Genomic DNA, 20,105 nt, shown 5'->3' with positions numbered 1-20,105 from the left:
ATGTAAACCAAATACTCGCCATTTCTCTTGAATTAAAAGCGATATATTCGAAAATCATATCATGTAAACATTCGGATTATAATTAGTTGCGAACGAATCAAAATAGCGAGACGCAACGGGCCAATTTTAATCTAATTTTGAGAGGACTAATAAGCTTAGTTCACAGCCACTGGAATATCCACTTCATTGTAATCCATAGTTGCCATCACAGCTCGCACGTTGAGGCATTTTCCCAGTGTTTACAAAATGCCAAGGCAGTGGGTGCGAGCGAGAGCGGACGAGGGGGGCGAGGCAGCGGAAGAGGAGCATTACATTGTAATCCGAAAGTACCAATACCAACTCGCTGCCATATGCGGACACACAGATACGCACGCACACAGCCGCACGGCGGGAGGAAACGCACATTGAGACAGTTTATCGATCGTTAAGCAAGCAACAACAAAATGTTTGAGAGCGAGAGGGCGCTACAAGTAAAAAGCACTTACTCATACAAATGCACTTAAATAATAAATAGATACACGGAGAAAAATTGAATTTAATTGCCACTGGCTGGCTGTGTGCGGTTCCTAGGAATTTTCACAAACAACACATTTAATCTTGAAAGTTCTCTCAAGTTTGAATCGTCTTTTTTTTATAAATTTTTCTTTCAGTGCAAGCACACTCGCATTAATAGTGCACAAATATTCCAGGTTGGCAAAGCGTTGCATAAATATTTTAGCTTGCTTTTTGCTCAGTTGCTGAATGTCGAGCAAAATGTCATATTAACACCTAATTATGGTGAACGTGTGAGGCGGGCAAAAGCGTATAAGAGGTGGGATGTGGGTGGTGGGCGCAAGTGGGGGCTGCCGACACCACCCACCCAAGTGTTTTTGTTGGTGCTGAGCGTTTGTGTGCATGACGCTGGAAAAACCCCACGAAAATGGTCGAAGCAACAAACCAACAAGATCGAGAACAACAACAAAAACTGGCAACCGGCAAAACGGATATAAATATGAAATGAAGAAGATGGATAAAATGGGTGAAGAGAAACACTTCTCATTCGTCTGCCATATCACAATCAAAAGAATTTGTTACCAAAAGAAACCGAATTTCGTGGGAAACTGAAGCAAGAGTAGGAAAAAAGAAATATCTCTTTTTGCCACAAAAGCATCTTCAGAATTTCATCGAAATTGGATTCTCACAAACCGGATGTGCACAACTATCCAACGATACCCACGTTCTTATAAGTATATTTTGCATTATACTTATTATTATACTTGTTTTATTTACAGCCATTCGATCAATTTGTGGCGGAGAGCACGTTCCTCAGGTCGCCGAGATGTTGCTGAAAATCCAAAAAACGAGACGACTTCCTTGCCAATGCAAACACTCATTAAAAAGTCCTTCAGCAAAGCTTCAGGTTACAATTTTAAACCACAACTTAAGACCTCCGTGTCTCACCACCGGAAGTGGCAAGGAAACAGAGTGACTGAGTGGCATGGTGGCCGAGGGAAGGGAAAGCGAAAAGGGGAAGATCGGAGCTGAAAGCGTCCAGTTTAGCGCATTAAGCACAAAAACAAACACACGCAACGGACCAAAGGCTAGTCGAGGTCCTGGTCCTTCCCCACTTTCCCATGGCGGGCAGACCCTCCTTGATTCCTTGCCCGCTGCTTGTCAATATTAATAACGACGAAACAAAGTCAACTGCAAATAAATGGCAAATAAGTTTTTGTTTTTATTCGCCGGCGCAACAAAAACCACCAAGGACACCCAACGCCCCATTTCTTGGAAAACAATAATAAAAAAAAAAAAGAAATGAAAGAAACGTACAGACTGATGGGAAATCCTCCCCTATGTGAGCGGAAAAGTGCAACTTATTTACTGCTTCCTGGGATGGCCATCTATGTGGGGTGGCTGGGTGGTTAGCGTTGGATTGGTTTTGGCCCAAGGAGGGGCACACTGGAGCTGGAACATCGAGAAATGCCAGCCAGAGGACATATGCACCCCTTCAAGGACGGAGAGTAAGGATACTCTTTCAACGAGTCTAAATATACATTTTATTATGTCAAGGCATTGTTTACACAAAATGCTGCTTCATTTACTACATAAGGTACTAAGTACTAGGGGTTCAATTCTCCATAACAAGAAAAAGCATTGGTTATACATAATATTTGCCCTTTAGACAAACGTTTAAGCTTAAATCTTTTCCACTTGAAACTTGATGAAGTATAACATTTAAGCCTAGACGTCTAAAGAAATTGACTCATTGCCCAGAAGCACACATCTTAAGTTTTTTATTACAGGATGTCGGAATAACCACTCATCAGAAATAAAGCAAGCAAACGTATATTAAGACAATGCCTTTAAGCCACAACTAGGCGTTCCACTTCTGCTGGGCAGCCTTTTAACTTCATAACTCGCTGAATATATCCAATCCTTGGCTAGAAGGGTATAAATCAACAAACAGGGGAAGCCGGCGAAGAGGAGGAAGACCCGAGACGGTGTCCCACAGTTCCAGTAGTGGTTCTTCTGTCTTCAGCTCGCCAGTTCTCGCGAGTTTCTGGCTTAAAGTGGCGGCACTTGTGCGTGAAATGTGCGAAATCGAAAGAGGTGGGGAGCTTCTGAGTTGGGGAGTGGTGCTGTAGCCCCAATGCGGAGCGACATGGACATCGCCAAGGCAACAACTACGTACTGCAGCAAAGCCCCACACACACACCCAACTGCTGACCTCCTGCCCGTCCGCGATGGGCGTCCTTCAGCTTAACTGCAACTGACTGATGGGCGTGGCGCGGTGTGCAACAGTTAATCATTGAGGGGGTGACAGCGGCCAAGGGGTCACATCTCAGATGGGAGGGCCTTGGCAGGAGTGGGAGGGCCATCCGGGAGTGGCTATCCGGGAAGGTGTGCTATTGCATTTGGAGCTTATGAACCTAAAGTAATGACTTTAAGGCTGCGATCCTATAACTCATAACAATAAACTAGTTCGTCGTAATGGAAAGTGTAATTCGTATAAGCTTTCAATGGGGCAACCAATCACCAGATAATCCAAATCCAATTATATCTGCTAAAATCAGTATTAGTGCATATTTTCCACACAGATTGAAGCTGAAGCACAGGGATCACTAGGCAACCGCAGAGTTTGTTGTCCACCATATTGTTTAATTGCTTTCTCCCAGAGGCTCCAGTACATGCTTCGATTCAGGTGGGTTGCCCTTCATGGGCAATCACCACCCATCCATGCAAACATACACACATGCCAATCCCAACACGTGTCAATTGTGGCTCAGATTCGCTTGCTGTTTTTCCCAGCTCTTTTGCTTTTGCTTTTGTTCTGCGTTTGGGCTTCAAGCACACAAGCTTCGGGTCATTAAATAAAGCGACGGCCAATGTGCACAGACACACACACAGATGCACACACAGGACCTATATATGTATGTACGTATGTACAAGCGTAAACAGTCGGAGGACGAAGGACTCGGGTGAAAAACCCCTTGTAAAAAGTACGAAGCGAATTATTTGCAAACAAAAGTGCGAGAAGGGGAAGTGATTTACTTTATCGATAGACATAAAACAATTTGGCTGCCTCTCAATGACAGTTCTCGGTTCTCGTCCTTGTCCTCAAACTCGTCCTCCTCCCGTCCCCCCCGTTCCCCTGGCCTCCACACCTTCTCCACTTCCACTTCCACCCTAACATCTGTCATTTGTGTGTGCACACACATCTTGCTTCGATTCCCTTTGTTTGGTTTGGTTGAATTTTATAAGGTATAAAAATTACATGGTCCCCCACCATCGCATTCGAAACTTCGGAAGGGTAGATTCCCCAAACTTTGATCCTTAGACAGTGGAATACAAGTGGTCTCAAAATATAAAATATATTTTTTGACTCAAACAGTAAAGTATTACCTAATAAATGTTTTTTAATCTTAATCTAAGATGCAACATATTTTATTCTCACTTATTTGCTGTAGGGGAATTTGAAGTTATATATTTTGTCTTCCTTACGTTTGTTTTCCTTTCCTTGCACTACCTTCTATTTGCCACTTTTCCGCAGCGAATGAAAACAGGACTACCCTGCACTTCCGTCCTGTTTCTACCCAGATACTACAGGATCCCGGTTGTCCTGGCTCCTAACTGTTGCTGATTTATGGTCTGACATAAGATGGAGGTCTCCGGGGGTGGGCCAAGTTGGATGACTGTTTAGTTTGCATGTTGCCGCTGTGCTCCACTCCGCATTTCCCTGCCCCTCCCTCACTCCCTTCAGCTTTGCGTCCGGTGTGCCTTTGTAGCATAAAAATGACATAATAAAATGTATAATTTCGACATAAAAAACAAAATCCCCAGAGAGATTCCTGGCTTCTGCCATCTCACACACATTCTCCACTTTGATTGCCCACTGCACGTGAGGCATATCAATTAGGTGTGTGGGTCAATAGTTTAAGTGGGCCAATGTGATGGAGGTGAGGCGAAAGGGCAAGGTGGCCCACTGATGATTCACAGTTGGCAGCGTGGCCAAAAAAGGATTACATTTTAGGCTTTTGAGTGGTCATTGGAATTGGCCTGATGAATGTGTAGCCCAAATATCAAAACACCAGTAAAAGGTTTTGCATTAAATATATATACAATAATTATTATGACTAATTCCTAACCTTTTCAATTAGACTCTGCACAACGATGGTACTAGTTACGGATCCATTAGCTATTTTTCTTGATATTCAGTTAGGAAAAGACAATTACTAAATTAAGTCACCTTTGAATCTTGCATAAGGAAAGATTCCTCCATTTCCCATTAAGCAATCCGCATAAGTGGGCTTCTTGAGCAGACCATTTAATACTTATATCCAATATATATATATATGTATATATATGAACTTATTCCCACTCCTTGGCAACCACTTAGCTATTCATAACTGGCACACACAACCAGACAAATTTTAATAATTCAACTCTATAATGTGGACGCAACGGAGCAAATTCGCTTTTTGGCCAATGCCAAAGGCAGCGAATGATAGAAAGTCGGCCAAAGAGGGGGCGACCGAAATGCAATAGAATGCGGGCAGCCAAGTGGGTGGTTGGGCGCTCTGGGTTGGGGAAACCCGCAAAAACCCAGAACTTGTGCGCGTGTATGGCGGAGTGCCACACATAGGGTGTAGCACATTTTCCCGGCAAGGTGGGAAAACCGGGCAGGGAGGACACAAAGTGCAGTCGAAATGGAGGGAAAGAGGGGGGCTGGAACAGGGGTAAACCGCGCTCTAGACACACATTAAAATTTCAATTTTGGAGAAATTAAAATTTTATCAGTTTGTTGAGAGTGTCGCACACGTTTTGTTCGCTCGTTGTTTCTGAGTTCTGGTTTCCTAACCCTCTGTATCCAAACTAATATGCGAACAGCCAAAGTCATAAAGTGACCAAAACGTTCATATTTCTAATTTACTTTCATTTATTTGCTAATCAGGTTATAATTTTTAGTAGCCAAAGAAGACCCTGCGGATTAAACACAAACCTAGAAAATATAATGTTCTGTAAAGTGCACCCTTTTTACATTCAACTTTTTGCGCCTGGCAAATTTTCGGGCATCAAATGAGGGCTCAAGAGTTTTAGGGAGCTCTAAAGCTCAACTTAAGACCCCCTTCCCGCCCTTCACGGAGAGGAAGTGGTCTAAAGAAATCTGTTATGGTTAAACTTTGGCATGAAAAAAAATACCAAGTTTTCGACAAATTGCAGCGAAAAGTGCACAATGGTTTAGCCATGGGGAAACAGTGCGTGGCGACGCCGGCAAAATGTACAACAAAACCGAAACACGAGGAAAAGCGGGGAACTAACTAGAAAGAGCGTTATGGGGCCATTTTCCGACTTCGGGATACGCTATGCTCTAAAGTTCTAAAGAGTTGCAAATCCTACGTTTTGAATCCTTTTCACTTTTAAGATACTTTTGCATCTGATATTGCAATGAGTTCTGTGTAGTTATAAATAGGGATGAGTATACTTTCCACAAGGGTTGACAAATTAAAAATTATTTCACTTTCTAGAATTGTATCCAAAAGATACTTTTGCGTTGTTTTAATTACCGCTGAGAGCCCCTAAGGGATTTTCCTACCTTCTCAGATTCGAATGGTACAATTGCAACATACCCTTTTCCAATTCCAGGGAAAAACGAGCATGAAAACTTAGATTTTTCTACTTTCCTTCAAGGTGGGACAACAGACGACAGCGGATGGCTGAAAATGGGGGGTAGTGGGTGGCGGGTGGTGGGTGGCCTTTCAGCCAACCGTCTGAGTTGGCGGAAAAGAGCAGGCCAAGAAAACCCGCAAAACTTGGCAACGCTCTCTCGCTCTGTTTATTGCATGGCGCTAAAAGCAACTGGGGACCGCTTTTTCCTCTCCTTTTTCAGCGTTTTTGGTGCGACTGCTCTTTATACGTATCTATTATATGGATGTGCTTGTGCCCGTGCTTGTTTGTTTGTTAGTTTGTTTGTTTGTGAGTTTGTTTGGCTGTTTGTCCGCCTGTGTGTGCGCAGTAAATGTGGGCGTACAATTTTCAATTATACATTTTAGTGGCCGCCGCAGCTCATTGACAATAAAAAATGAGAAAACGGGAAAAGAACCCAGAACCGGAAAGAAAACGGTTCGCTTCGCAGAAATGAGAAAAGTTTTAAGCAGATCCGATTCGATGTCGTGTGCGTAGCATTTGCTTTATTGTCACTGATGGACACTGGCGAAATGTCCAGAGATTAAGCTCGCTGCCATTACAATTGATTGGGCCCTAAACCTATTGGGTTCATTTTAGAAGTATCTCTCTCTATTTAATCGCCTAATTTGACCCTTTTCCGTTTCGTTGACAAAGCAATTTCTTAAGAACCTAGACCACAAAAATTATGATATAGAATAAAAAAAACCATAAGGCAGTACATACATTTAACACATAATAACACTGCCCATACTACTTGGCGCCTTTACATAAACAATTGAGCATTATGATATTGATATTGTTATTGTAACAAGTGACGAGTGATATGCCTCAGGTAATTTGGTAATTGAATCGACTTACCGTGGCTTAGTTAGTTTTTTCATATGTATATCCATATGGGGATCCGGATCCAAATCGTTGCTGGTGCTGCTGCAAGTGTTGGTTGCCTCATAGAGGGGGTTCCCTCCGCCCTAAATGGGCGTTTAGTTAATCCAAGGCCGCTGGACTTCGTTGCAGCGAGAACTGCGTATCCTTTAGTCTGCCCCACTCGAGGATGATATCCGACTCCTTGGGGATTTTCTGTGCACTTTTCCTGTTGCGGGATGCTTAAGTGGGCGATGATTCCTGGGCACCGCATTAGTTGTTGTTTTATTTGTTGTTGATATTGGCAGGTTGCTAGCGTTGTTTAAATTTGAGTTTTAACATTTAACAATGTACAGATTTATTATTGATAATATTGCTCGATTCGCTGTTTGTTGAGGTTGTTGTTGTTTTACATAGTTTTTCTTAATCTTGATTTGGTTGTGGTGTTGTTGCTGTAGTTGTTGTTAATTAAGCACTTGGGGCGCATATATAAAATCTATTATTCATTACTTAGGCCTATGAATAATAGGATAATTTAAGTTTAATATTGGAAATTTCGTATAATTCTCATTTTAATATTTAGAATAATTTGTTGCAATTTGCACTTGATTTTTTGTTTTCTTTTTCTCCAATATTCGTATGTTTTTTATGCTTGTCCATTTACCGATAAAGTAAATTTCTTAAAGTAATTGCGTTGGTTGATTTTGAAGCTGCTTAAGTTTGCGGATTGTAAAAATTGTTGATTTACTTGATGGATGTAAGAAATATATATTTATATATTATGTGCTATATATGTTAGTATCGCTTGGCTACATTAAGATTTGATTGCACCGTTAGCATATAACGCACTTTTTCCACGATTCCGTATCGTTCATTCGCTTCCCTTGTGGGTTTTTTCCTTTATAATTCCCTTTGACCGATGTTGTATATGTATATATGTATGTATGTAAGTGCTATGGCTGTGTATATGCATATGTATATAATGCGTGTATATATAATAACTATTGGAAGGCGTACTTTTATAGGCTTGCTAAGTTCTGCTCAAAATTTTTACGCGATTTTGTTAAAGCTAATGGCTACGATTTCGTTAATGCAAGTGTTTTTACAGTTTGTTTGCTTTCTTTACTAAATGTTGAACTTTTTTCTTTCGGGTTTTATTTATATTATTTATTATTGCTTGTATTTGAGGCGAATTTAATCATAACGTTGGCTGGAAATATGAAAGTGGTTCTTTAAACTATTATCAGAACTAAAACGATATATTTTTAAAATGTGTCAATCAGTTCGCCATGTTGTTTTGTTAATTGATTTATTTAACCTAGAAAGTTAATTTTAGATTTGGTTTCGATGGCATATTGGAATCTTCCCAAAACCCCCCTTTCGGGAAATATTCTTCCAGCTGCAACAACAAAATGCCACAAAAGAAAACCAAAAGCAAGGACACACACATACATAGGCACAGATATTCACTCTTCTCTCTCTCTCCTTCTCTCTTTTGCTCTCCCTCCAACAGCTGTTGATCGCAATTGCAGCACGCACTCACATACACATTCTGATGCACTTATCTCATATGCACATACAGATGTTGATGGAAGAACAGCAGGTGTTAAATATAAAATCAAAAATGTAGCGTACATAATGTCATAAAGACGCCAGATGAGCGAGAAAATTATCGTAATGTATCTGCGCTGTTGCTGTTTTTTTGAAGTTGCTACTTCTGCTACCACATTCATTCATTAGTTGTTGTGGTTGTTGTTTTTAGTGGAAGAGCGCACAAGCAAAGGGCAACGCACCGCAACAACAAAAATTTTCCTTTCCATTTTGGCGTTGCTTTTGCCTAACAACAACAACGAACAAGAAGGTGAAGAAGAAGACGGCAGTTCCGTTAGCAAAGCAAAGAGAGCGACAGAGTGAGTGAGTGTGCGATCGAGAGCGAGGGAGCACGAGTGAGAGAGCAAGAAAATCACACGGTCCAGGTCCAAATGTGCCGTTTGAAAAATTGACAATAAAAAATGCGCATTTCACTTTTTTCGCGCTCTCCTCTTTTTGAAGTCTCTTCTGTTCCGTTTCGAGCCGTTTGTTGTTGTTCTCGATGTTTGCGAAAACGAATTTGTTGTTGTATTTGATCTGTTGATTTCCATTTGATTTGCATTGAAAATTTCGCCAGCGAGCGAGTGAGCGAGACAGAGCGATGGGAGGGATGGGTTGGAAGGGGGGACGGTGGCACATGTGCTTCGTTTCGTTTAAGAATTTACACTCTTCACTTCTTTGAACTTACGTTTTCAAATAACATTTGATTTAGATTACATTGATTTAGATTTGATTTTGCCTTCTTTTGCCTTTGCTACTTGCTATTGCCTTTTCTTTTTGCTTTTGCCTTTGAACTTTGCACACAGAAAAAACATGGATTGCACACACACTCACTGCTTTGAAATGAATATATTTCAGATGGCAAGGCCTTTCTATGAAATTCGATTGCAGATATTCGGTTGGGCGGCGCGATTTTTATTTTCTATATATTTTTTACAAATTTATTTTGCTGTTTTCGCTCACATTTTTTACACGGCGCGACGACGGCGCCGATTTTCGTGTTCGACCGGCTGCGAAATCCAAAAAGTACTACATCTTTACCGTTATTATTCGACGTTTCGCTCGCCTTCAACCGCATGCAACTCAAACTCATGGCGAGAGAGCCGTCAAACTCTATCGAACCGCTCTCTCGAGCATTTTGTCGACTGTCATTGCGAGCAGGCAGCTTACATTAATGCTAGCGCAATGTAGACCTAACAGTGCCAAAGATCGTCTTTAATTTTGTTGTTAATTGATTATGCAAATTATAGTTAAGTATTTAATCAAATTGTAACGAAAACTGAGTCGTGAATGAATTTCTTGAGAGAGAAAGAGAGTGAATAGGAGAATGCTGATTGGAATTCGAATTCGACGCCGTGCAAATAACAAAAGAAAAAATGCTCTCCTCGGCTATTTCTTCTTCTGTCTTCATTGGTAAAATGCCTTTTGTTCGGATTGTTTTGTAATTGGACTCCATGAATCAATTTTAATGACGTCGACATTTCATATTAACAACAAATGCAAAAGAAAGTGAGACTGAGAAGCTATAGCAAACATTATGAATCTTTTAACGAAAACAGAGGATTTTGATCAAACACTTGAAAATTAAATGTTTTTTTCATTAAAGACTCTGTTACAGTTTATTTATTTAATGGAAGTTAGTCTTCATTATAGGTTCAATGTGTGTATGTAATTAGTTGAAGTGGTGTCACACACAGTTTTCTTCGATTGCGTACGTGATTAAAGTCATATTTCTAGTTCAAAGTACAAAATCTATTTTCCAATTGTCTTTTTCATATTAAGTATTCAGTATATGCATTACAAAATACGAGTTTTGAGCATCACAATGCATAGTTTAGAAAGTGTATTGAAAGGTAACAGAAAATTAATACAATGCCATTTCAATTTTTTTCTGACTGCATTGGGCATATTTATTTCATCACTTGGCCAAGAATTCCTGATTTAGCGTGGAAATACAATAATATTTAATTTTTTCGTTTGTTTCCAATGTACTTGGACTATTGGAATGTCGGCTTTCAAACAATTAACAATTGTTCTTATCAGAATTGCTTGAGGTGTGTGTGCGTGTGACTCTCACACACTCTCCTCCCCTTCTCACATGGCCCTTATAGCATTTGCATTAGCATTTCTTCCTTTTCAGGCGATAGTGTCCTTTCACCCCATTTTCCTTGGATCAGGAGTACACAAGTATTGGCATTTTTTTGCGTTTCGGTAATTCTTTTTAAGGCAAACACCTAAATAATTGATAAAAACAAAAAGCTAGCAAACCCAAACACACACACACACGCACACAGCGACGGAAAGAGCGCGTGAGAGAGGAAGAGAGAGAGTGGCGGCATTGTCCGTCTGGCATTTTGACGTTTATTACTTTGGCTTTATTGTTGTTGCTGCTGCCTTTGCTATGCCTCTTTTTTTTTGCTGCCTTTGCGCGCGAATTCGCTGCGCATAGCAAATTAAAATTAAAAGTTTGCGAGAGCGAGAGAGTGCAACAAAAAAGCAGGGAAAAAATATCAAAATTAATTTCTTTTCGGCGTGGCGGGAGAGAGAAGGACAGAGCGGAGAGAGAGAGAGTGAGGGAGAACGAGCAAAATGAGAGGAAGAGCGCGCGACATGACGAACTTTTGACACATTTTGTTTATAACAATTGTCTGCTTTTTGCACTTACCTCTTCTTCGTTTGCTTCAATTGCTCCTCTCTGCTGGTGACTACAACTCAATATTGTTTTGTGTGCGAAATCAGAAATGTTTAAACATTATTTAACACAAATACGTTCACGCACACTGGCATACATGCTGTAGTAATTTGTTGTTGTTGCTGTGGTGGTGGTGGCGATGATGATGAAGCCTTGCCGTTTCCGACGATTTCTGGTCTCCTCGCATTAAATATGTTTAGTTTCCATTACTGTTTGTTGTTGTTTTTGTTGTTGTTATGTGGTGTATTAATAAAAAACGTACGCGAACTGCAGTCAAAGTCACTCACACACACAATCACGCACGCACACACTAGCACACGGCATACGGCACACACAAACGCACGCACGCACACACACAGCAACTAGTAATTCTGCTGTGCGAAAGAGACAACATGAGAGCGCTTACGAAAAAAAATGTTTGTGTAAGTTTCCCCGAAAACGCGATTTCATCCGGAAAATTCACTGCGCTCGCTTTTCGGCGCCGCCGCGTTGGCCACTTAATCACTTAATTGGTTCCGTTTCGATTGCATTGTTTTTAGTTGGGGTTTTTAACCGAAATTTAGTTGCGTGTTTTGTGTTGGTGCAGAGAGAGCAGGAAAATACACATATCGTTATCGATGGCTCGGTTATCGATACGGCAACTATCGCCCAGCTGATTGGCGGGCGATCAGCTGTGCAGCGATAGGTTCAGTGCTGGCAAATGTCGGCACTGCATTTTTTCTAAATTTATAGATTTTCGCCTGTTTATTCTCTGATTAATGTATGATTTTAAAATACCGTTTGTCTTGTGATCTGAACTTTATCTGGGATTGTGTTTTTTCTAGCAATCAACGCTTTTTTAAAATGTAATAAACCGTTTTTCGTCGCTGTCCAGCACTGGTGCCTTATCTCTATTTACTATCCAATAAACCCAACTTTGGAATTGACCTATCTTTTAAGGACACTAGTTAAAACCATTACTTAAGCCCATTTTTATTGTTTAATATATACGTCACATAAATATTTAATTATTTCTATTTTTTAATTTAAAGTTGTGTTACTGTAATAAAGAATAAATACAAAATACTTGTATTATCTTATCATAATCTCGATTAGATCTTGTGCCTAAATTATATCTCTGTTTTATGATTCACTGATATAATCAATTTGGCTATTTATCTAAATTGCACGTAAACATCATTGCCCTGGTGAAACTAACATATTTAATTAATAAACAAAATATAAATGATTTTTAATGAATAAATACTAAAATAATGATAAGATGGTATGAATAAATCTATGATAAAATGATAAGAGGAGTCCTTATTGATTTGACATGCGGATTTAGACATAGAGAATACTCTCATTTATTTGCCAATTATGGTACAAAGTACGGAATCCTGTTATCAGAGCGAAAAAAGAATGTCCTTCAAATGTAAATTGATTAAGATCGCATAATTTCACAATTTCAAATATTCCTATGCTATCCAAAGATATTTTTGGCAGCCCTGCCGCCCCCGCAGTGTGACCGCACTCCCTGATAACGCGCGCCGCTGCAAACAGCTGATAGGGCTGCAGCATATAAATGAGCAGGTGGTAAATAAATGTTTTTAGTTTATTTCAAGACGCCATTCCGTGCGCGTTGGCATTCTGCTCGCAGTCATTCATTCGGCGGGCGCGCCCATCATTAGATTAGATCGACATTAGTGCGTTCCGCTCGGCGATCGGCAGAGATCGATCGGAAATAAACAAACGCTCGCGTATTTACATAATTTAAGTGCAAAGTAACGACGACGGAATGACGAACACCGATGTGCGAAAGAGAAAAGTAAGCAAAGGTTAAAAGGGCAATCACAGCACACATTTTATGCCAATTTCATGGCGCTCTCACACACATACACACACGCACACATACATATACCTACAATTGTTGCTCTTTTGACGCGGAAGTAAAAAATCAAATGACTCGCTGAATAATCGTTTCAAGTTCTATTCTATTCGATTGTGCCAATTTGTATCTCAAATTGTATGTTTACAAGACATTTAAATATAGATGCGGAATGGCTGCTTAGCAGGCTTTTGTTAACAACTATGCAAATTACCTTTTAATTACGAAGTAGTAGCACGAAGTGTGTAGTAAGTTTTCAATCTGGAAATGAAAGCCGGCCGGCTTATTTTGAAGTATCTTCGTATTTGCATTAGGGTGGCCAGGCTCAGCAACTTTCTCATTTGCAAGGTCATCCGGGGGCTGATAAAAAATTAGCGTAGAAAAGGCCAACAATTCAGTTGGCAGCCGTTTCAGCCTTTTTTGCCATTTCATCCGAACCTTGCTAGACAACTTTTTCAATCGCTTTCTCGCATCGGAACCCAAAGATCACGGGTACACATAGAGTGGACGATTTCGGGGGCGATTGGATGGGATTGGATAGTTTCGTCTGATTTGCATCGCAAGTGGGTGGAGAACAGGATGCGAGCCAGCCGGAACCGGTTGCAAGTGAGTGCAGATAGTGTCTGGCTGCTAACGTGGCCTTAACCCTTGTGTACGTGTACTCTCTACTAAATGCTAGATACTACATACTAGATACTTTTGTATCTTTCCGTCTGTGTATCTTTCCCGGCTTCTTTGGCTAAGTAGCTCAAGATACATTTATCATTTAGAATTTCTCAGGTTCAAATAGATGCATTGTTGGTTTATTCATAAAGATTTATTTTCCAGCTGATGCTATTTGCTGCCGGGCATTGAAATACATCAGTAATCATTTTAGCTGCTATCTATAGAACCGATTAAAGCTTTCCCCAATATGAATGTGCACTTTGCGATAGGAGCAGGCTTCTTACTCATTCTGGATAGGCACAAATGCCGCCCACGTTGCCAGTTATCAGTAGATTATTGATTACAGTAGCGTGCGCCTGGAAACATATGCGATAAGTTCACACCCTGAATATTTAATGACTGTCACTTATGCCATCAGTTTAATTGCTGGGAAGTAACCTGTGTATTCAAAACTAATGGGTGTACTTGATTGTACATATATATAAAGTACATATAGAGGGTCGCGCTGTCAACTCCATTAATGCTAAATTATATATACTCTATACGCTATTCGTAGTTTGTTTGACTTTTTTTCATTGGCTTAAACTATTTTTGCGTCATTCGCTTGCCAACAGCGAAACATTTGTTTAAACAGTGGGAATTTCATCAGGTTTGTTTGGCAACTTTAATATTTAATCAAGCTAAAAGATCACTTTGTGGCCCGCCCCACTTATGATTGTTGCCAGTGGTGGAGCCCAGACGTGCTAGTCGTCCCTAAAAACTGATTGCGTCTTATCGCTGGTTACCAGAAGGCTACGCGATAAGATACTAGTCAAATGGACACTGGTGTGCGGCTTTCGCAGCGAAAATATGTAATTTGGCATGACTTTGAACTTTGAAGTTCCTTTTCGCAAGTTAGCAGAGGTTTCACAAAAAAGTTAGTTAGCTACCGATAATAACTATATAACATCTAAAAACTATATTACTTCTGTCATATTTAAAAGGGCCAAGATAAAAAAACAAGTAAATAGTTAAATAGAGTAATTTATATGTACAATAAGCATAAAATGGAATATGGGATTACGTTTTGAATTAATTACTAGTTGAAATAGCCAAAAAATGCGCTTTAAAAGTTTATTATTTTCAAAGTAACCGTTTCTTTTTACGAACTGTCCTGAATTACCGTTGCCAAAGGTGGCCGTTGCAGCCCTGGTTAACGTTATCGATGAGCCACGCACACTGCAGCCCTCGCACATGTTAACGATAAAGCCCATAATAGACTGAAAAAAAGAGAAGAAATGAAATTCATTGACATTTCAAGAGATAGCAAACAGCCAGCGTGTTAATATTTGAGCAGCAGACAACTGAAATGTGTTCCGACCAAGAAACCGGCCATGCATAATTGTGGTACCACCAGAGGCAACGGAACGAGCCATGAAATACGAATATAAGCTGGTAGACCCGAAGAACTTGGCCAAGAAACTCCATCAAATAACCCAGTTGTCCGTTGGCAATTTGTAATTTGTTTTTCGCACTTTCAGCTGGCCACGGACGAGAAGCCACCGCGGCGGAAAAGCAGTGGATCACCAAATGCCAGCAGTGGCGGAAACCGCGGGCCCAGCGGCCTCAAGATCTCCTTCCTGTGCCTGGTCATCTCCGTCATCCTCCTGCTCTTTGTCTTCGGTGTGTACCACTTGTATTATGTGAAAACTGAAGTTCCCAAAGTTGTACTAACAAAACCATCTGATTTTCCCACTGTTACCGTGAATTACGCCCATGTGGAACCCCATTTTCCGCCACCTGTTCGCCATGTTGTCACTAAAAAACCCATCGCCAATCAACCAACGACTGACCGTGATGCAGGCTTCGTCTCCGAGAACGCCAGTCCCTATCTGGCCCGTCTGGCCTCCAAGTTTGGCTACAGCAAGGTGCAGTATGCGGCCATCATCGATGCCGGGTCCACGGGCAGCCGTGTGCTGGCCTACAAGTTCAATCGCAGCTTCATCGACAACAAGCTGGTGCTGTACGAGGAGCTGTTCAGGGAGCGCAAGCCGGGTTTGAGCTCCTTCGCGGATAATCCCGCCGAGGGTGCCCACTCCATCAAACTGCTGCTGGACGAGGCCCGCGCCTTCATACCCAAGGAGCACTGGTCATCCACACCGCTGGTTCTGAAAGCGACAGCCGGCCTGAGACTCCTGCCCGCCAGCAAGGCGGAAAACATACTGAATGCCGTCCGAGATCTCTTCGCCAAGTCCGAGTTTAGTGTCGATATGGATGCCGTCGAGATCATGGACGGCACGGACGAGGGCATCTTCAGCTGGTTTACCGTGAACTTCCTGCTGGGCCGCCTGTCCAAGACGAACCAGGCAGCTGCCTTGGACTTGGGCGGCGGTAGCACGCAGGTTACCTTCTCGCCAACGGATCCGGACCAGGTGCCCGTGTACGACAAGTACATGCACGAGGTGGTGACCTCCAGCAAGAAGATCAACGTCTTCACGCACAGCTATCTGGGACTGGGTCTGATGGCCGCCCGTCATGCCGTCTTCACGCACGGCTACAAGAAGGAGGATTCGGTGCTGGAGAGCGTCTGCGTGAATCCCATAATCGCCAATCGTACGTGGACATACGGCAATGTGCAGTACAAGGTCAGCGGCAAGGAGAACGGCAAGTCCAGTGCCGAGCAGCCCATCGTGGACTTCGATGCCTGTCTGGAGCTGGTCAAGAGCAAGGTGATGCCGCTGGTCAAGCCCAAGCCCTTCACTCTCAAGCAGCACGCGGTGGCCGCGTTCAGCTACTACTTTGAGCGCGCCATCGAGTCGGGTCTGGTGGATCCGCTGGCTGGTGGCGAAACCACTGTGGAGGCCTACCGCAAGAAGGCACAGGAGATCTGCGCCATCCCCAACGATGAGCAGCCCTTCATGTGCTTCGACCTTACCTTTATATCGACGCTGCTGCGCGAAGGATTTGGCCTCAACGATGGCAAGAAGATTAAGGTAAGACCTGGCGCACATAACTCAAATTGAACTCTCTAATAACTTGAATTGCATTTGCAGCTTTACAAGAAGATAGATGGCCACGAAATCTCTTGGGCCCTCGGCTGTGCATACAACGTTCTGACTAGCGACGAGAAATTCAGTAATTCCTAATGCTCCTCCATTAGTCCGTAGTTGAAGACATACATTTTAAAAGGATTGTTAGCTGAAATTGTTTATAGAGTGCCTTAGACGTGCATCGAGTATACTACAATCACAATACACACCACACACAGCTCACACACAGCACACACACCCAGAAACACTCGGACATTGCCTACATATGTGGTCGATTAATATTTGTTTGTGCTCTGTAACATTCGTTTCAATTGCCTCTAATTGAGCTAGCCCACACGGTGACTACACTTAGCGTTTAGTTTGTAATTCCAATTTTGTGTGATTCGCCATATTCGTAATGCAACTTTTGCCAACTTCTTAACTAATTAGTCCTTACACCCGTATCCTCATGTACATAAATTTACACATTGATATGTATTTACCTAATATGTATAACGACCTAGACTACTAGCGCAAACATTTCACTTGGTTTTTCACACATGCAAATGTTAGTTTAGTTATTTTTGCAAATAAATCAAATGTTAACTGATCTGAATCGCCATGGCTTCTAATTCTGGGAGTGATTTCTAGCTGGCTTCGCTGGATAAGATAAAATATTTGTTTATTGCTGAATCTCTTTACTATATTAACAATAGCTTATCGAGGGGTTACATCCTGTATAAATGCGCAACGAAGAGAAGGAGTAATGGGCGTCGAGCAATGAGTTCCTGCGTTGGAATTACGGTCTTTTTACAAATAAAACTAAGAGGGGCTAGCGTGGGAATACGTCAGAGGTCTGCTGCTACACATTGGCTACAACTGCTGCTCAGGGAGTCCAGGAATCCCCTCATGGCCGCGGCAATCGCTGCGGCTTGATGCCCAGCCGGTCGATGATGTACTGCGGCATGCAGAGCGTTGGGTTGATGGCCTTCAGGCCGGAATGTCCCAGCAGCGAGAGGCCGCCGATGCCGAAGAGCGTGTGGAATATATCGGGCATGTTGCCAGTTCGATCCGAGAAGCCACCGGTCTCCGTGTCCTGGCACGACAGTATGAACTGCTGCAGCTTCTCCGAGCTGATCCAGTGCAGGCGGCCCATGATGGTCAGCGAGGCGAGCACCCACCACGAGTAGCACACATCCGGCAGCTTCTCGGGCCGTCCATTAAGCCCACCGGAGGGCAGCTGCCGCTCGCAAAGCCACCAGCCCAGCTTGTCCACGTCCAGCAAGTGCAGGCGATGCGTCAGCGAGAAGAAGCCGACACAGCAGTAGATGAGCCCTGGTTTAAATTGAGAGTTATAAGTAATAATGTCAACAGCCTAAAGGAAAAGGTGTATAGAAATGAATTCAGACATGCAAGCTATATGTTACGAGCTTTTAGCTTCCAGAAGATTAATAAGTTTCAATTGAAATGATATTGACTTTGGCAGCATGACAGGAGAGGTGGTGACTCACCCGCATGCGACTCGGCGCCCGGCTTGGAACCGAATCCGCCGTCCGTCTGGTTGCAGCACGAGAGCACGAACTTGACCGCCTTCTCCACGTCGATGGTCTGCTCCATGCGGCCGAGCAGCGTGAGGGAGGCCACCGCACAGAAGCTGAACCTGGTGTCCACCTCGCCCCACTTGTCGCCGAAGAAGCTGCCGTCCGGCTGCTGCAGTCCGACCACAAAACGCACCACCGCCTCGCGATCGATCTCCTCGAGGGCGTCGTAGGTGCAGAGGATCTGGATGGCCGACAGCGTGTACAGCATGTGCGGATCGTGGCCCTCGCAGGGAGCGAATCCGCCGGTGTTTGGGCACTGACAACGCTTCACAAATTCGATGATGGACTTGCGCTCCAGGCGCTCCAACTGGCCCATAATGTCCAGGGCGGTGGTGCCCCAATAGATGCCCGACATGCGCAGGAACTCGGTCATGCAGTACTCGTAGTCGTCCTCCTGCTTCCCATGGTTCTCGATGTACTCCACATGCTTCCAGAACTGCAGCTTCTGGCCGCCGTCATCCGCATCACCGCCACCGCCGCTGCCGCCATTTGAGGGCTTTACGAAGGTCGTGAAGTCCATCGCTGATTGGTCTCAATTGAATGCGTATCGGGTGGCAGGCAGATCCTCTTCCGCGCGCTGTTTCGCTTGATTAACTCAATTAATTGGCAGGAATAGTGCTGCGAGCAAACAAATAACCAAGCGAAATAAATTGAGCCCAGCTGATTCATCTGCGCGGTGGTTGGCAACGCGGCGGTGGCTTATCAAACAGCTGATCGACGCAGGGGCGTAGTGGGTGGGGGTTTCTACTCCCGCCCAAGGGTGCAGTCAAATTTAAAAGAACTTAAAACATTTGAAGAAAAACACAAATATTGGACACAGTTCGAAGACCAGATGAAGAAATGATAAGCTTTAAATATAAAAACACAAAGTTTGAAGTCGAAATCCTTTATTTGAACAGCATTGTTAACAGCGAAAGATCCACGGGAATCACTAGGACACTATTGCACCAGCAGGCTGGACTCTGGATCCGGCTCGTCGATGTTCAGCGAGACAATGTGCTGGCCGGGAACCATGACGTTGCCCAGAAGCCGGGGCTCCTGGCCCTCCACCAGGTACTCGGCGCACATGGACAGCACGATGTTGGCGTCCCGGTCCGTGCAGTTGAAGAAGCCCACCAGCACGCGCCCGTCGGTAATTACGATCCGCAGCACGCGACCCAGCCACTTCTGGAGCTTCCTGCGTCCTGGCGTCAAACTGGCGTCGTTCATCTGGTGCGGGGCGTTCGTTGTGATGCGGAAGGGTTCTGCCGGTGTGCATGTGGGCGGGGGCAGCACCTGCTGGCCGCTGATGCTGAGGTCTGTCATGGTCCAAATCCAAATAAATAAATACGAGAAGTTCTTTGCTTTATTGTGTTTACACTGCGCGTTTGTGTGAGTTGTGTATGTGTGTGTAGGGGCCAGGGCTGAAAGCAAGTTTGAGTGGTTTGGTTCACTGGCTCCCCTTTTCAGTTCACTAAAATTTAAAACTATGTGATCCACTCGTTTGCTTGGGTCAAAGGAAATATGTTAGATTTAAAACACTGCTATCAAAAGCTTGCGAATTAAATGTAATACAACTAAACACAAAGAAATTAGCTTTTTACATGTTCATATGAAAACCAGTTCTTTTTATAATGCGCATCCCTGGCTGCTGAGCTTATAAAAGAGGCGGGCAC

General features: G+C 43.1%; 4 protein-coding genes across 6 annotated transcripts in view; 1 reads left to right on the top strand and 3 right to left on the bottom strand.

Moving 5' to 3' along the window:
* LOC122621218 (AF4/FMR2 family member lilli) overlaps positions 1-7,201 on the bottom strand; it is a 60,960-nt gene extending 53,759 nt beyond the window's left edge. The window contains exon 1 of the mRNA XM_043799129.1: positions 7,024-7,201. Within this exon, the coding sequence (XP_043655064.1) occupies positions 7,024-7,058 (35 nt within the window). The 5' untranslated portion in view covers positions 7,059-7,201. The remainder of the gene's footprint in view (positions 1-7,023) is intronic.
* A 5,697-nt stretch (positions 7,202-12,898) lies between these two features.
* LOC122616460 (ectonucleoside triphosphate diphosphohydrolase 5) lies at positions 12,899-17,465 on the top strand. Of its 3 annotated transcripts, none has more exons than XM_043791927.1 (4): positions 12,903-13,115; positions 15,362-15,503; positions 15,684-16,813; positions 16,874-17,465. In XM_043791927.1, the coding sequence occupies exons 1-4, from the start codon at positions 13,086-13,088 to the stop codon at positions 16,964-16,966; spliced, it is 1,395 nt and encodes a 464-aa protein (XP_043647862.1). In that variant the 5' UTR covers positions 12,903-13,085; the 3' UTR covers positions 16,967-17,465. The 3 variants fall into 3 exon arrangements, with proteins under 3 accessions (XP_043647854.1, XP_043647862.1, XP_043647871.1); XM_043791936.1 differs by lacking the exon at positions 12,903-13,115 and adding an exon at positions 15,073-15,275; XM_043791919.1 differs by having other exon boundaries at positions 12,899-13,115; positions 15,362-16,813.
* Positions 17,466-17,490: 25 nt separating this feature from the next.
* Positions 17,491-19,141, bottom strand: LOC122618585 (geranylgeranyl transferase type-2 subunit beta). The gene is made up of 2 exons (XM_043795137.1): positions 18,361-19,141; positions 17,491-18,184 (listed from the first exon to the last, which is right to left on the bottom strand). Exons 1-2 carry the CDS (start codon positions 18,968-18,970, stop codon positions 17,757-17,759), a joined length of 1,038 nt encoding a protein of 345 aa, XP_043651072.1. The 5' UTR covers positions 18,971-19,141; the 3' UTR covers positions 17,491-17,756.
* Positions 19,142-19,320: 179 nt separating this feature from the next.
* Positions 19,321-19,923, bottom strand: LOC122618587 (N-alpha-acetyltransferase 38-A, NatC auxiliary subunit). Its single transcript, XM_043795150.1, has one exon. It carries the CDS (start codon positions 19,753-19,755, stop codon positions 19,390-19,392), a length of 366 nt encoding a protein of 121 aa, XP_043651085.1. The 5' UTR covers positions 19,756-19,923; the 3' UTR covers positions 19,321-19,389.
* Positions 19,924-20,105: the final 182 nt, after the last annotated feature.

The sequence above is a fragment of the Drosophila teissieri genome, chromosome 2L (genome assembly GCF_016746235.2).
Source record: "Drosophila teissieri strain GT53w chromosome 2L, Prin_Dtei_1.1, whole genome shotgun sequence".
Taxonomy (NCBI): domain Eukaryota; kingdom Metazoa; phylum Arthropoda; class Insecta; order Diptera; family Drosophilidae; genus Drosophila; species Drosophila teissieri.
The sequence above is the reverse complement of the archived record's forward strand: the minus strand, read 5'-3'. Positions and strand labels throughout refer to the sequence as shown.